The following is a 16,343-nucleotide window of genomic DNA, read 5'->3' on the forward strand; positions in this document are numbered from 1 at the left end:
TTTAACTCTTAAACTCCTGAGGTCGTCAGTGCAGAGGGAGCTGCATCCAGAACCCAGCAGTCAGTGATCAAAGTTAACTTTGCGTCAGCCCTCTATGAACCTAAATAAATCACTCCAGATTGGTCTGTGTTGCACCAGACGAACTTGAGACTGGTCCTCAGAGAATGAAGACCTCCATACTCGGGAATCACACCAGCATGAGTCTGTGTGATAAACCAGAATGATTCTGATTTCTGGCAAAATGGGACTCCAGATTACTTCTTAGTGAACCAGGGCAAATGCTTGGGAACTCAGGGCAGGAAAAACACATTTTCAGGGAACTGCATAGTTTTGAAACCAGATTGGTTTTTTTCCTCTCTAATTCCAAGTCCTCTTGCTCCTGTGTACACTATAGGTTGGACCAACGACTTCTGCTGCATTATGTTACAGTGTGAACAAGGTGCAAATGGGCGATAATCACAAGAAACTGGGAGCAAAGAGAGACAGCAGTTTGTAGTGGCTTGATGTGACTAACTGCTGTTGACCATTCCTCCTCTTCCCTACCCTAGCCTTGCTTCTATCCAAGAACAGCCTTGGCTTTTTCTGTAGCCACTCAGGAGATTACAAATACTCTAGGGAGAGAATAGCAGCCTATTGTCTCCAAAAACTTTTGACTTTCTGACTGGATGGGCTGTTGGAAATGTTACTGACTTGGAGAGTTTGGTCTCTTGCAGCTGAACTGCAGCTCTGAAAATCACTAATGATCTTTCACAAACTGGTCAGGGAGCTAAGTTTTTTTCCAAGGCTTGTTTATCTTTGAAGATAAAACCCCTATACACATGCACACACTAGTAGTCAGCAACCAGTGTGATCTCTTAAGATCATGGTTTGTCTGTCTCCTAATGCACGTGACTTCTTGGCCATGTTCCTGTTCTCAAATATGATGCTGCCACTTAAGCATATAAACTGGCACAGCAATCAGGAGGGTAATGTTTCTGCATTCACAGTGTTACACAATGATGAGATAATTCCCAGGCATCCTTCCTCCAAAGTATCAGCTGTTAACTCCAAGCAGTTTGGGTGAAGGAATATCAATATATTACATCCTCCAGTCCCCATCTGGAATCACAGGGTGATCTGTGCTTCATTCTTTTGCTGTGGTCCAGGCACAGCCACAGAAAATTCAGTTTTTAGGTTAAAATCAAGAAAGATTGAATTGTTTTCTTGCAGTGGCTTCACCTACCTTCTCCGATGGTTGCCTCTAGTCACTGGAACAGTTTTTAAATACTGGCAGTATAAGTACTCTCATTAGTCACACGTTCACTCCCATTTCGGGTTTTAACATCAATAACGTGGTGATGAACTTTTCACAATGCAGGTAAGACTTACATTACCAGTTGATGGTCAAACCCTTTCAACATCTAAAGGTAGTAATGCAGGCTGATTAGAAATTCCTGTCCTTTGCTGGTGTCCTGTGCTCAGGAGACATTCTGAGAACTTTGGATATATGCAGGTGACTCCACATTTGGGAAACTGCTGTTTCAGTAATAATTGTTATCATGAGCAAAAAAAGCCCTATAGAGTCCAGATCTGGAATGAAATCTGTAATAGTTGTAATTAGAGAGCCTAAAATAATTTCTAAAAGGAGTTACTTTGGGTAACACACTACTGTTCTAAAAGATCAGTCAGATTTAATTACTTTTTATCACCTCTAAACAAAGCAGCAGTGTTGAAAATTGAAGGTCAGTTGTGATGTAAAAGTTAGATGACATAGAGTAGGTATCGCATAGGAAGTAATGACGTAGAAATATTTCATCTTAAACCAGAAGTTGTCTGAAACTGGTAATTACTTTTGCAGTTCACTGCAAATTCAGATGACTTCTGTGGCCTCCCAGAGTCTCTCTGTTTTATATTTATGATTGTATGTTAATGAATTTTTCACTTGAAGTTCCAGAGTGTTTACATTAGGTTATTTTGAAGTGACAGTGAGCACAGATTATATCATTCCAGATGCCTCCTAACTTTTGAACTGCTATGAGATCACAAATGAATCCATAGTGAATTCCATACAGTTTAAAAAAAAAAAAGTATTTCTCCTTTTCTGCAGCCAACAGGCAAGCCATTGGATAGCAGTGCGTAAAGAGAATAGCAGTGCTTAAGGACAATAGCAAGTAAATAGGTCTCACAGTCAGGACTTTAATGACATTGCCTTTTTTATGAGACTGCAATTGCAAGCTGTCCTACCATAATTACAAAGAATTATAAAAGTAAGAAATAAGATTGTTATGATAGAATTCATTTAGTGGTTTGTCTAATTAAGCTTCAGAGTTAAATTTCTTTCTTCTGTTACCGCATATGTGAAGCTTTTGCACCAATGTAATCTGTTTTCTGGAGGGGAGATCTAAACAGTAGAGGTTGGTGCTCAAATCTCAGTTGAGATTTTAAGACAAACTTTTAGAATGACTGTCCAGTTCTAAAGGAGAATTGAAAGCAATGTGGTACTAGTAGCTTCAAAAAAACCAACTCCTGATAGCACCTGGATGGTTTGCAGTACGTGGTCTTGGAGGAAAACTTGGAGAAGGTCTGTTCCACTGCAGTAGCTGGAAAGGTCAGAGAAAAAGGAAAATCTCTGCTGTAGCAGACACTGATCTGGAAACTCATTCTGGATGATGTATAGTTCTAGCAAGTTAGTTTTGAAATGGCTCTTTGTCTTGCTAGGGGATTAGAAAGGAAGAAATCACAATCATCTGTTGCTGTTAGGGGAAAGAAGAGAAGGAGGCAGCTTTCCATAGCAAACTGCAGGTGTAGGACTTCAGCTGAGCAATGGAGCTCTAAGGAGCTGAGGCTGTGAGCTCAGGGGCAAACTGCCCCAGGGTACATTTTAGATTCCTTGTTTCTCATCAGATGGGACAGGTGCCTGTGGACATGCACTTGCTAGTGTGAGGAAGCAGCATGGCCTTCTTTCACTATGGGGTAAGTTGTCTTGAATAAGCTTATATTTACCAGAGGGTCAACATGATGCACTTGCACAGGCATGTAACACAGGAGGAGCTGATGTATGGTAACCGAGGAATTTGTTCACATACAAGTCCAGAATGTCGTAATGCATCTGCAGAAATAGTGCCTCACTCTGGAGACACTGAGCACGCGTGATTCCACAGCAGGGTCAGAGATGCTGGCCTAGAGGCACTTTGGTGCTGAACAGATGACCTCTGGCTTAGGCTCCAAGGTCTTTAAACTCACTAGTTAGATGCAGCAGTGCTGTAGCTGCTGCATTCCTGTGTGAATCGAGAAGTAGGACTAGGACTTCTCTCCTTCAACTTCATTATTGACTTGGTTTTTTTGGCCTTGGACAACTATCCTAGGCATTGTTTTGTTCCAATTTTACAGACGGGAATAGACCTCCTTACCTCACAGGAATGGTGTGAGGCTGTCCTTCATTATTGCCTGCAAGCTGCTGTGAGATTCTTTGGAGGAAGGTGCAATATAGAAAGAAATGCAGAGAGATAAATCAGATAAAAAAATTATGGGTGTTGAGGCCCCACAGGGATATAAATTTGGCTGAAATTTAACGGAAGTGGTAAAAATTAAATCCCTCTAAATTTTGTGCAGGGAGAAATTCACTTGATATCCGATCCCATTCCTGTTAAAGGGAAAGATTTCACTGGGAGTTGGACCAAACCCTTACGTATCTCAGAGGGCTTTTGCTACTTTTTTTATTGCTGTTGTTATTATTTGTTATTCTTAAGGTACTGAGATCAAATGGCCTGTATCATCTACATGCATCTGTTCTGAACACTACAATGCAATGCTGACATTGACTGTATTGGATGAGTGTGTTACTCTGAAGTGTGTATGCTACTAAATAAATGAGACTGAAGGGAAAAAGACGTCTGCTGTGATTTGGTCATGTGAGAATAATACCTTTTCTTCAAGAATTTCCTCAGGGAAGGGAGAAAAACAATATATTTCAGTGTTTCTTTTGCTTTTAGTCTTTAGCATTTGGTACTTCCTAAAGCAAAACCAATTCTAAGACATCTAGAAGCCAAATGGTGGAGCTTGGTTCCAAAACCTGTTGTATACATTACCTTTAGAACCTGATTCACACAAAGCTTGTCAGCTTCCTTCATGGTAAGCTCTGTCTCTGAAATCTCAGTGAATAGCCTACAGCATATAAAAAAATGTGCATCAAGAGGCATTTTTCAGACTCAGAGCACTTAACTGTTCCCCTGGGCAGTTTTGTGTGGACACGGGCAAGAAGCACTCAACATTCTAGTACTGGCAGCACTTCTCAGCAAGAGAGAGTGTATTCTTGCCTGTGTGCAGAGTGCTTAGAAGAGAGGGAAACAAATAACCACCGTTAGTGTCTCTTTATTTTGTGTTGCAAATATAGAAGTATACACTTGTCTAGCTTTAAATTGCATAGAAGCAGGCATGTCATCTACTTATGTACAGTAGTTACCAGAAAGTTAAGTTGGCAGAAGTGCTGCCATGGTCAGAGGTAATGACAAATCAAAACCTATTCACGTAAATGGAAAAGTCATGTGATGTGAGGAGGACAGGTTAGGTATGGCATCACTTAAGGTCTCTGCATGGGATTGAGAGGGGTGGACAGCCAGGAGGGGAGAGCACAGCCATGCCTACAGAAGAAACTGCCTCACACAGCTCAAGGGTCTAAGGAAGTGTGGTCCCTGGCTGACACAGCTGTGGAGATGCAAATACAGTAGGGGAAACAGTATTCCCAGCAGCAGCATTTTTCTTCTCTTTCAGGAAGGTGGGGGAGTGTTTTGGAGGTGGAATAAGTTACACTTGCAAAAGCCCATAACTATTTTATCAGCCTTGGAAAGCTTTCTTAGTGCACACCAGCCCATGGGCAAATCAGCTGAGAACTTAGCTCAGGAAAAGGGTTGATATGACGGGGAACACCTTAAATCTGTGCAATTAAAAATTCTGTTTGTTTAAAGGAAAAAGTGAAGATGCAAAGCATTTACGTTGAGGAGAGAAAGGCTAACAAAGCAATCAGAAGCAGGAATATCAACAAATGTGAAAAGAAAGCAGAGAAAGACAAATTGAAATTTCCATTATTGTTTCATCTTTTGTTAATCAGTCCCTTCGTTAAAATGTGAGTACGAGGTTGTATGAAACAACATAAAGTACTAATGCTAAACACAGTCAAAAAACAACTGTATACACACAATTACAAAACCATTTTGGTAATGTTAAAAGACACGTATCAGGAAGAGCAATTTATAACCCTATAAATGGCTGATTCTGCAGTAGGGAAGTGTTGGAAGACTTTTCATGTTGATTATAGGACCGAATTAATCCCAGATCTCCAGCTCATGTCATTCCTCTAGGAAGCAAAATTGGGTTTTGGCTCCCAGTTGCCAAAGTAATCTAATTTTAACACTATAGTTTTAACTCATTGGTTATGCACTAAAAATGTCTCCTTAAAAAGCAGTTTCAAGTAAGTTATATTTTGCAATGGTAGCAGTTGAGCACTATGAAATCTCTGTTTGTGCAAACAGTAAGTTTCAGTCTCTGAGTTGAAGGACTGAAGGTTGTCTTGTGTATCACTGCAACTGTTATTTTTTCTTTTGAGATAAAATGGTTTGGACAGCATGTAGCATTCAGCATCACAACAGGAGCAATATTGACATTATTTCCTCCAGGATATTAATTAAAAATTCATTATCTGTGAGGGTTTTTAAACAGCATCTAAAAAAGACTATTACAGGTCAAAGATTCATGGCAATATGTTGACAAGATAATTCCATTTGAGAGAGTTAAGAGCTTGTACAAAATTGAGGTTGCTAATGCAGATTCTTTTAAAATTCCCAGCTCTTTCTTTTAGTGCCCATTTGGTACCTGCAGCTCCAAGTCTTGTCTTGTTAGAAGAGACTGCACCTGGCTCAGTACAGCCGTGAGCTAAATGCTGTTGTAAACCTTCAGAGTCTGTCTCAGAAATAAATAATACATGCTTACCCTACTCTTACAGTTGCTCTTCAACACCCCACTCTTGATCACTCTTAGGGATAAGATCCTGGTCAGGATGGAATTCTGTTCAGTCTCAGTGCGGCTTTGTCTATGTGCTTCGTGTAAATGAGTACCTTGATGCAGCTATTCAGTAAAAACAGGTATTTGTCCAATGTGCTGGACTTGCACTTTGTTTATAAAGTGAAGGCAGAGCTGCAGCCAAGACTGCCCATGGCACTGGTAATAGAACTGTGCTCTCCTCTCACTTCACTTTTCAATGGCTTCCCTGGTTTTATCACTACTGGCCTTTCTAAATTTGTGAATGGCAGTGAGGCAAGTGCTACACAGGGGGAAAACAATGGTAGCTCAGGCTGGGTAACTATCTGGACAGTAGGGATCCTCCTGCTTCTCACTGGAATCTGGGGGTATTGTATAGTCATTTCCACATTGAAAATATGAAGAACTGTCTTGTGTCTCCTGCTTCATTAAAAGTCTCTGGGAAGAGAAGGTGGTGTAGTTAACTTCCCACGGCTTCTGAACAAGCCAGTATTTCACTTCTCTTGCCACCAGTTTCCAGCCCCTGCTAATGGCTAAGGAGAATTGAAAGCAGATTCATAATGGGCCTGCAAAAGCATGGCCATGACCACCAGTGCTCTGCTCAGGACAGACAAGGGCTGAAGAGTGAGCTGGCATCACGTCCACTGCTGCTGAACCAGGATCACTGCACTCTGCTGTGGCCTTATATTCAGGGAGGAAGGGGCCAAGATGCTGGCGCCAAGTCAAAACTGCTGTAAAGTTTAATAGGTCACCTTTGGGGGAAAAAAACTACTAATGCATGAACCATAAGAGTAATAATTCTGAAAGGTAAGGATAAACTGATGAAATTCCAATTAGCTAAAAGTAAATGCATTTATTTTTTATTAGCCAGTCTGAAATATGACCAAAAATGTTAGCTTTTGCAAGAGGAAAGAATGAGAAAATTTCCAGCTAAATGGGCTTTTCTGCCTCATCTAACTGGGCTATAGCAACTCGTGGATGTAAGACAGGACAGGCAATGAGCTAAACGGGAGAGAAGCTAGAGAGCTAAAGCAAAGGTGAAATGGGAGGAAGGGCATGAGGTAAGGTCATCCATCTCCCTTGGTCACTAAACCCCTCAGCTCACTACTACTGAAATTTGCCCCACACAGAGGGACCCCCTGAGGGACCCCTCTCTTCTGACCATCCGTCATTTTACAACACAATGGATTTGGAATTATTTCCACACCATATGGGTCTTTGCTGAAAGGTGGCCATCATCACCCTTTGTGTCTGGAAGTCACAGAAGGGCTGGTGTGAAAAGGGACCTCCAAAGATCATCTAGTCCAACCTTCCTGCTAAAGTAGGTTCACCTACAGCAGGTGGCACAGGATCATGTCTGGGTAGGTTTCAAGTGTCTCTTGGAGACGGAGACTCCACAGCCTCTCTGGGCTACCCGTTTCAGTGCTCTGTCTCCATCAAAGTAAACAACTTTTTTTCTCATACTCAGGTGGAATGTCCTGTGTTTCAGTTTGTGCCTGTTACCCCTTGACCTGTTGCTGGGTACCACTGAAATGAGTCTGCTCCTGTCCTCTTGACACCTGCTCGTAAGATATTTGTATGCTCTGAAATGACATTGTACAAAACTGTCCATTCTAAAGTCAAAGGTCTAACACTATAGAAAGCATGGAGCAGATATCAAGTCAGACCAAAAAAGCATAAACCTGTGTCAAAGATGCCTTTCACTGAGGATGGATTCAGACTCTTCACTCTGTGCTTTTCTTTACCACAACTCAGTCGTGTCCACCCTGACTGGTGTAAAGGACAGGAACTCCGTGTGGTCAAAGCAAATCCTCGCCTGCTGGCCCACACCTTCAGACTGTACGTGCAGCTGATCACTAAGCATAAAGCATGTACCAGAGAACCTCTTGCCTCAGAAAGGAGCCAGAGAATTCTACAACTGGCATCTCTCCACACAACTTGATTACACACAAAGTATGTAATTTGCCACTGTAGGTAGACAGTGTTGACATTCAGGAGTAATACAAGGATAGAATGCTTCCAAGACTGTTCAGACTCAATCCAAACTATTTGCCTTTTCAGTCTCCTTATTTTGCAGCTTTAATCCATAAACACCCATTTAGATCCTAAACAACTGAAGAAAGCCTTAGAAATGAGCTGTTTTGGAAACAAACAACTACATTTACCAGCAAGTCTCTGCACTTGCAAGGCAAGGAACAATTACAACCTGCTCAGCTGTGTGAAGCCAAGTCATGGTTTTGGCTTTCTCAAATGATTTAGCTATTCAACCTTCCTGTATAAAGAACACCCGAAGTAGGGTTTACATTAGATTTCCCTTCACTATTCCTCTCCTTTGCATTACTTTCTACCTCAGAGTATTAAAACCAAGAACTCCAGCACACCAAATGCTAGACAGTTACCCAAGAACTTCAGCTTAGTGCTTACCAACATAGCACAGGGAACTAATGCTGAATATCAAAGTACTTACAAAAATGAGATTCATCTTAAGTAAAGTCCATTAAAAGATAAAGACAGTCCATTTCTCATCATGCCATGCAGCTCACCCTTCCTTGAAAAACCACCTGCCCCTTCTATGCCCAGAGCTGTGAGGAAAGCAACACCGTGAGGCAAGCAGCACATTTCCTTCAATATTCAAAGGAATACTATCAGCTCCACCAGCAACTGCTTTTTTGATGGTAAATGTTTTCCTCTTCATTGCTTGTTTACAAAGCACATGCTCAGAGGAGCCTGATTTTTTTTTTCTTTCGTTCTTCTTACTGCTTCCAATTTGAGCAATAGCTTCCACAAGGTCTACTAATAAAACAGATGCAAATGTGGCTGCTATTTTTTTTTTACTTCGCTTATAGTGCATAAGCATTAGTAATTCACCAGAACTGTAAAAAGCTCTTGGGAATGTTGCTGCTTGCAACCAACAGCACACATTTTTGGATTCTTGGTTCAGACAGAAGCATAAGCTGTGTTGGTCATTATTTCCATCCAAATGCTGCAGCTGGATGGTAGGTCCATTTCTTTTCACCTGAGCAGATTGAGAAGGAATTATTTCCTTATTAACTGTATTCTGAATCAGACAAGCAATGCCATTGTTCTCCACTTCTAAGCTGGTTCAGTGGAACACATTTGAAGGACAGAGATAGAAATGCAAGTGTCTTTTACAATCTGGGGATCCAGTAGGTAGACAGAGGAAGCAGAACATTCCTGATGTTGAAACTTCACCCATCTGAAGGAATTAAAGTGGAGGAAGTAAGTGAAACAGGAAGCAGTCCTTTCAGACACACACATTCCCTGATCTTTGGAAGAACCATTTCTACTATACTGGAGTAACACTCAGGTCATCTGATAAAGACAGACCAGAGTCCCTCTCTCTTGACGTTTTCTCTGTTTTACAAAAAGGCTTTTCATCTCTGTGCAGACTGGAGCTCCTTAGCACAGCTGCTCTGACCTCAGCTAAGGCTGATGGCTGGTGCTCAGCGCTATAGCACAGGTCATCATAAGCATAATTTACATTGCCACAGGGGAAAGTCTGGAGTTTCACCAGTTCAATCCCACTGATATCCAGGTGAGGGCAGGTACTTCGACCTGGAGATGCTGGAGATGCCCGAGAGCTAGGAGAACTGCAATTCCCATCAAAGCCTGAGTCTTCCCGCTCTGGATTTGCTTTGAGCTTGGAGCTGGGGCTCAAGTGACAGATATTCTCTAGCACCCATGATCCATAGGTTGGGTTCCAAAGATTTTTTGTTTTGTTTTTAAGTCTGTGGGCAGATGGATTGCTGAGCTCCAACTTCTGGTTTGAGGTCTGCTGGAACCACGACCCACTGTTGAAATCACTGAGGCATGGCAGGCTGGGCCCTCGGGCAGTCCAGTTGCTCAGGTTCTCCACCAGTAGCTCTTGTGGACATTGCACAAGTTTGTGCCCAGCATGGTGGGATTCCAGTGTCTTAGGTGTTGTCTGAGGTGTGAGAGAAGGGCTTACCAGCATTGGCACTATCCCACTGGAAATGTTTGGACGCATGACCGTACTTCCTTCATCCTCTGGTGTGGGGCTACACTCCATGGGCAGCTCAGTGTTGATCACATCAGGGTCCTGAAAAACAGAGACAAGAATCTGTTACACTTTCAGGGTGACTGTCACAGGTTTGGGCAATACTGCGCGTCATACAAGGTGCTCCGTTCCATCTGGGTATCATGTGCTGTTGGGACTCACATGCTTCCTTTGAGAAGAGACTGTGCTTCACTGAAATCAGTGACTAACATGTGGGCCTGTAGTATAAAATTTCTCTCTTGAGAGGTTGGATCCAGACCTGTAGCTATTAAATGCTACTGGATGGTGAATTCACTGTGCCATTTCATTCCCCCTCTCCACTCCATAACTATTCAGCTGTGGCTTTTGAGAAACATTAGGCAAGGTCAGAATATGGACCTGAAAGAGATCTAAGTACCTTTCCATCACAAGGTGAAGAACATTTTGCTATTGAATAAGCTGAGAGCTAAAAGCATCCATTTGCACAGGTACAGTGTATGCTCATTTTGGCTGGGTGGAAGATGGGAGAGTGAGGATGGACACTGGAAAAGAGCCAACAGCACCATCACACTAGTAAAGTAATTATATCAGTCTGTCAGGACCCTTCACTTGCTTTAGGGACTAAAGCTAATGTCTTTGGATAGTTGGCATTCCATGGATTATCATCTACCTCGATACCAAAGACCACTACCTGTGTGCAATACTTGATCCTTTCCAGGATGGTAGAGAAGTTTGGCCGATACTCTGGGCTGTGCTGCCAGCACTGTGTCATGATCCGGTACCTTAAAGTAAGCAAAAAAATAAAAATTGATCAAGAAAGATTATTTTGTAAAAAGTGTTTCAGTATGAAGTGATCAGGGCTCCAAGGAACCACGCTTGGTACATGGCCCAAAGGAGGAGTGCAAAAGTGGGTATGTAATTTCTATATCCCTGGATCCTGTCTGATTAGGGAACCACTACTTCAAGCAAATCCTGTAGTGCTCTAAGCTGTATACAAGAGGCAGGTCAAGAGACGTTTAGCAATACCCACCTAACACGGAGGGCAATCACCATTCCCTGACTAGAGGTGTCTTTGTCTACTTGTCTGACACCTACTATACCTTGGTTTGTGAGAGAAAAGAAATACTTACACTGGTCCTGGACAGTTTTTTGGTGGATCCATTCTTCCTCCACTGGTAACAAATTCCAGCACCTCCTGATTGGTTTTGCAAGGGTAGGGCATGTAGCCTAGAGAGAAAATTTCCCAAAGCAGCACTCCAAAGGACCTGTGTCAGAAACCAGCCAACAATACCAATCAGGTTTCATTTGTGCCCCACAAACCTAGCTTGCAGCTGTGTAGGCAACACAACAGCAATGACCTTTCAAAGCTGCAGTTCAACCACAGTAATGTGCAATTAGTGTGATTATGAGTCAATGTGTACATAAAAAGACACCCCAATCATTCAAAACCTTTGCTCAAGCTCCAGAACAAGTTTTGCAGAGGTTTCAAAATATTTAACAACTCTGAAGGTGTTCTTTCTGCTGCATTCATCATTACTACAGCAGGAAATGCCAGAATGCCCTTGGCTGTGTATGGTTTAACCGAAAAGAACTGTTAGATATGGCATGGATGTTTCTTGCCTTACTTGGGAAAACTCGAGATGTTTGTCTAGACCAATACTTTTGGTGCCGGTAACTTGGCTGCAGGTTGAGCTCTGGGTGGTAGAAGCCCAAGGCAAGAAGCTGTGACCTTGCAAAACAAAGGGGAGGAGGACCTGTGGCACTGCCAGGTGACTGGACACTCAGAGACACAGCAGGAGCCAATGACTCCAGACTGTGGCACGCTTAGACTGTGAGAGTAAAAAGCCCAGGGCTTCCTTTGCTTGGGGTCCCTCCTCAGAGGACCGAGCTCAAGTAGTTGTTTTGTTGTTGCATCTTGATTAAAATATTTTAAGGATCCCAACCTCTGAGCCCCTGCTATGGGAAACCTGTGGCCAAGCTGGTAAGGAAACCTGGCTTGACTGTGAGTGTGGGGGATGTAGCTGTGAAAGGGCCTCTACCCAGCTCAGGTGGTGCGAGTGTGACTGGACGGTCAGGCAGGGACTTTCAATTGTTTCCTTAATATTTGGATCAGTGTTTCAGAACAAGATGCTCAAGTACAACATCAAGGAAGAGACATCCAGTGAAACTGAAAGGCAGCAGCATTTCTGATATGGTTATGCTTTTTTACATCCACAGGTCAGATAGTCAGTGCCACTAGAAATTATGTGTGACTTAGACGCAAGGAAGTCAAGAGAGTTCTGCCAGGAGATCAGCAGGGTCAGAATTTTCAGAGCCACTTTTTGCTACAAAGGTCAAAGTAATTTTCAGTATATGCATGTTACTTATAATAGCCCATTACAGGAACTGTAGCACTTTCCTTCAAAATATTTAGTGCTGGCTGCTCACAGTTTGGTGCTGATAAGCAATCCCTTGTCTTCCGGCATTGCTAACAACTTCAGGAAACTGGGTCAGTGTGGCATTTGAGGGAATGTCTCAGTACAGCATATTGAAGGATCTACTGTACAGAGAAAGAGGCATTCTTAAGCAACTGGAAAGCTTCCATTCCCCAGCACCTGTGCATGAATGTGCCACTGTTGAGGAAGTGCTTATTTTAAAGAAAGCTCAAGTTGCATGAGAAATCAATTCATAAATATTGCTTCCTCAGCAAACAGCAAGGACTTCTGATTAAATCTGCTGTCATTTTATATGCAGCAAGAAAAAATATACAAAAGAGTAATCATGGGTGGTACAGAGACAGTCATTTACAAGGTATATAAGCAGACCCTGTCACTGATGGAAACTGGAAGATTCTGAAGGCCAAGGGAAGTATTTGATAATATTTATCTGGATTTTTAACTGAGATTCTTCAAAATCTAATCTGCTTTTGCTTTTCACTTCTTGATTGGCTTTATATGATACTCTGCATTTATGAATAGCAAATTTTATTATCTCTATTTACATTAGACTTTTAAATTCTTATTCGGGATTCTTTAGCCATACTTCTGAATGCAGTGGGAAGACTTCTCTTATTTTTCTGGGAAATTCTGACATTTTTTAAGGTTCCTGCTCAGCACACTTTTTTCTTGAGCAGTACATTTCTTGATGCTTTTCAGTGAGTAGCAGAAGTGGTTAAAAGACATTTATTACCAGGTATCAGTCTTGGAGGTGAAAATGCCCTCTAGAAAAGCTTCTGGTGGCATCCACTTGACAGGAAGCATGGCTCTTCCTCCCTTGCGGTAGTAACTTGCTCTGGGAAAGACAAAATGCACAGAGAACATCACGCAGCCTGAAAGGGCTTGATACAGAAAAGATCACCACAGTAACAGCAGCTGGGGATTGCATGTAACAGTGGGGGCCAAGTGAGAAGAAGGAAAAGTCATCAACACAAATAGTGCATTGAAGCAGGATTTTATATCCTCTTTGCGACTGAGATGGAAACTGAGGATGTTCTTGTGCGCAGCTAAAGACATCAAACTTGCTAGTGCTTTGCACAGGGTGTTAATGCAGCAAGTCTTCTTGACATCATAAAGTAAGAATTGCGGTTTCTGGGGTTTTTTAATTTTATTTCAATTTAAGATTATTCATGATCAAGTAGCTAATAAATTTGCCTATGCTTGGTTTAGTGTCCACAAGTGTTTGTAGTTTCCTGGGACCACAGTCGAAGTGGATTGGTTCATAAGCATAGATGTGCTAATTTACAGTCTGTTAACACAAGTTAGTTAACTGGTCATCAAATTCAGACACCTAATGGATGGTTCCACTGCTTCACATGTCATGAGACAGTTCAGACTGACCAAAAGTACACAGATTACTGAGTTACTCACAGAACTGAAATTGCCCTTCACTTACCTGTAAATATCCCTGGCCATTCCAAAGTCACCAATTTTGGCTATTCGTCCTGCTCCAGTACAGGTCAAAAGGCAATTCCTTGCAGCTATATCTCTTAAAAAAAATTTAAGGAATTAATTCTAATTCTAAACTCTTAGGTAGTTAAAGGAATAAAAAAAAAATATTAGACCCAGTCCTGCAAGTGTTAGTTGAGCAATCGTTTTACAAATGAGCAGAGCCCTGTTAAAAAGAGAAAGAATTCCAGTTACATTATAATTTTTATTAACCACAATTCTTAAACTGCATTTGAGTTATATCTTCTACCCAGCATTTGCCAAGCTTTCCCCATTCACACCTTCTTTCACAAAAGCAGAAAACAGCATCAGTAGAAGAGGAACAGATCCAACTTCTTTTGTTTCAACCACATTATGACAGATATCTTTCTTGCTCTATTTTTTTAAAGGGGGACATCTCAGCAATGTCACCATCAGTTACAGATGTGATGCTGTTGGACAATCTTAGTAAACTGCTTGAAAAGATACGTAGAACCAGATTTGGTGATCTGTTGCTTTGCTACTTCTGGATATCTCCCCTGGAATCAAGCAAAGCTCCATATGGAAGCAGCTGTTTGCTGGGTGCAAGTTTAGCTTGTGAGAAATGGAAGTGATGCCTTTGTGGCCAAGGCTAAAAGATTTCTGTTCATTTAAAATATGCATTCTGAAAAGAAACTTATTAAAATCATAGCACTGTGGGGGTCCTGTTGACTGCCAAGATAAATAAGCTCCTTGAACAACTCATGTGTTTCTTCGCATTGCCAGCCTTGAAAAATCTCTCAGGATTTGGAAGTCAGGTTCAACTTTCTCTTCCATTATCAGCTGTAATTCCTAGATGACAATTCCTGTGCTGTAGAGACCTCTCTACAACCCCACTACACTACCTTTTACCCCTAGGATTCCTGATACCTGTAATGAAAACCTTCATTTCCCAATCCACTCTAAGTAATGTGGACATCCCTAACAAATACTAATACAAAACCTGAGAGAAATTCCTTGTGTTCAGATTTACTGAATTGTTGGCTAAGACAAAATGAATCCATTTCCAGTTGCTTATATTAGAGATCTAACAGTGCAAAGATTGACCCAGAGATTTTTTTTTTAAAGTGATATGCTGCTGTTACTATTACAGTAAGGATTCTTAAAAAACAATTCTGTATTGATTAACTCAGAAGTTTCCAATTAGAATACTGATCCTCTCATGTAATCATTAAGAGATCCAAGAGCCAAAACTTGTTGCACATTCTTACTGCTCTCTTTTAACGACAGAAAACTCTAACCCTTTTCCACCGGAACTTCCTTATTGTTGCAATATAAATGAGTCTGAAAACTGTTTCACATGTTCCAATCATAAAGCCATATAACATATTACCATATCTCAGCCTCATGGCTTTGTGCTCCAGCTGCTGCTTGCCATTGTTTGCCTAGGTTTCTGCAGCCCCTGCACACTGTTGCCCATCTCCGTGCTGTGCAGGCCCACACGTAGGTATGCATGCTGTGCGTGTGGGTGAGTTTGTTGCCTGCTTGCTCATCTCCAGGCTGCACCTTGGCTTGGTTGGAGCCTGTGTGTCCCTCTGGTGTGCAAGAGCTCTCCTCTCCTTTACACGCAAGGGCTGAACACAGCATGCACTTCATAGTAAGGTATCCAGCTGCCCACTGTGCCTGGGAACATTATGAGCTGAAAAAATTCTTCGTCAAAAACAAAGGATTCAATACCCAACTGGGAGTTTTAAAAGGATAACTATAACCTTTCTCTCTTCTATAATATTTTGTTTTTATTTGAAGCATGCTATATCAACATTTTTTTGCTCAACAAATGAGTAAAAAGGAGTTTGAAGAGACAAATACAGGCTTCCCAACACCATGCAGCAGTTCAGCCACTGAGCTGGGAAAGAAGCCTGAGATGTGTTTTTATGTCCTGTTATCCCTGCTCTACCCTCCTCTAGTCTTTGGCTCAACTATTGTGGACTGTCCTGTGCTGGTGGAATAGAGAAAGCATTTAAGTCAAGATGGGGAGATGAGGAAGCAAATAAACACCTTATTGTCTTATGAGCCAACACAGAGTGACACTACCATCTAGTGGACTACAGGGCTACTCTCAATTGTCTTTACATTGCAGGCGCCTGAAAATTAGTACGTAAACCCTCTCTCTTGGAACAGAACATTCCTCTCCCTCCAGGAGTGCAAAGAACAGTGCAGAGCCTAACTCCTAACAAAAACCAGGGAGATCCACCTGGACATCTAAGCACAAGCCTGTATTGGTAGAGGAAATAATCTGTCTCCCCTGTGGAGATTAGTCCTGTCTAATCCACTGCAAATAGAAAGTGTATGAGCCTCATGCACCTTGAGACACATCAGAAGAGACTTTTCTCCTACCTGTGGATGAAATGATTCTCTTCCAGATATTTGCA

At 41.8% G+C, this 16,343-nt stretch overlaps 2 protein-coding genes across 2 annotated transcripts in view; one reads left to right on the forward strand and one right to left on the reverse strand.

The window, feature by feature from the left end:
- ITPKA (inositol-trisphosphate 3-kinase A) overlaps window positions 1–3,869 on the forward strand; it is a gene marked incomplete at its 5' end in the record, with an annotated part of 37,521 nt that extends 33,652 nt beyond the window's left edge. The window contains one exon of the mRNA XM_017741613.1: window positions 1–3,869.
- A 463-nt stretch (window positions 3,870–4,332) lies between these two features.
- Window positions 4,333–16,343, reverse strand: part of LTK (leukocyte receptor tyrosine kinase) — a 97,389-nt gene continuing 85,378 nt past the window's right edge. The window contains exons 25-30 of the mRNA XM_017742095.1: window positions 16,309–16,343; window positions 13,901–13,993; window positions 13,199–13,300; window positions 11,161–11,295; window positions 10,722–10,812; window positions 4,333–10,093 (exon numbers count right to left, since the gene is read on the reverse strand). The exon at window positions 16,309–16,343 is cut by the window's right edge and continues 28 nt beyond it. Of these exons, the coding sequence (XP_017597584.1) occupies window positions 9,320–10,093; window positions 10,722–10,812; window positions 11,161–11,295; window positions 13,199–13,300; window positions 13,901–13,993; window positions 16,309–16,343 (1,230 nt within the window). The 3' untranslated portion in view covers window positions 4,333–9,319. The remainder of the gene's footprint in view (window positions 10,094–10,721; window positions 10,813–11,160; window positions 11,296–13,198; window positions 13,301–13,900; window positions 13,994–16,308) is intronic.

The sequence above is a fragment of the Corvus brachyrhynchos genome, unplaced genomic scaffold, assembly GCF_000691975.1.
Source record: "Corvus brachyrhynchos isolate BGI_N302 unplaced genomic scaffold, ASM69197v1 scaffold115, whole genome shotgun sequence".
Taxonomy (NCBI): Eukaryota; Metazoa; Chordata; class Aves; order Passeriformes; family Corvidae; genus Corvus; species Corvus brachyrhynchos.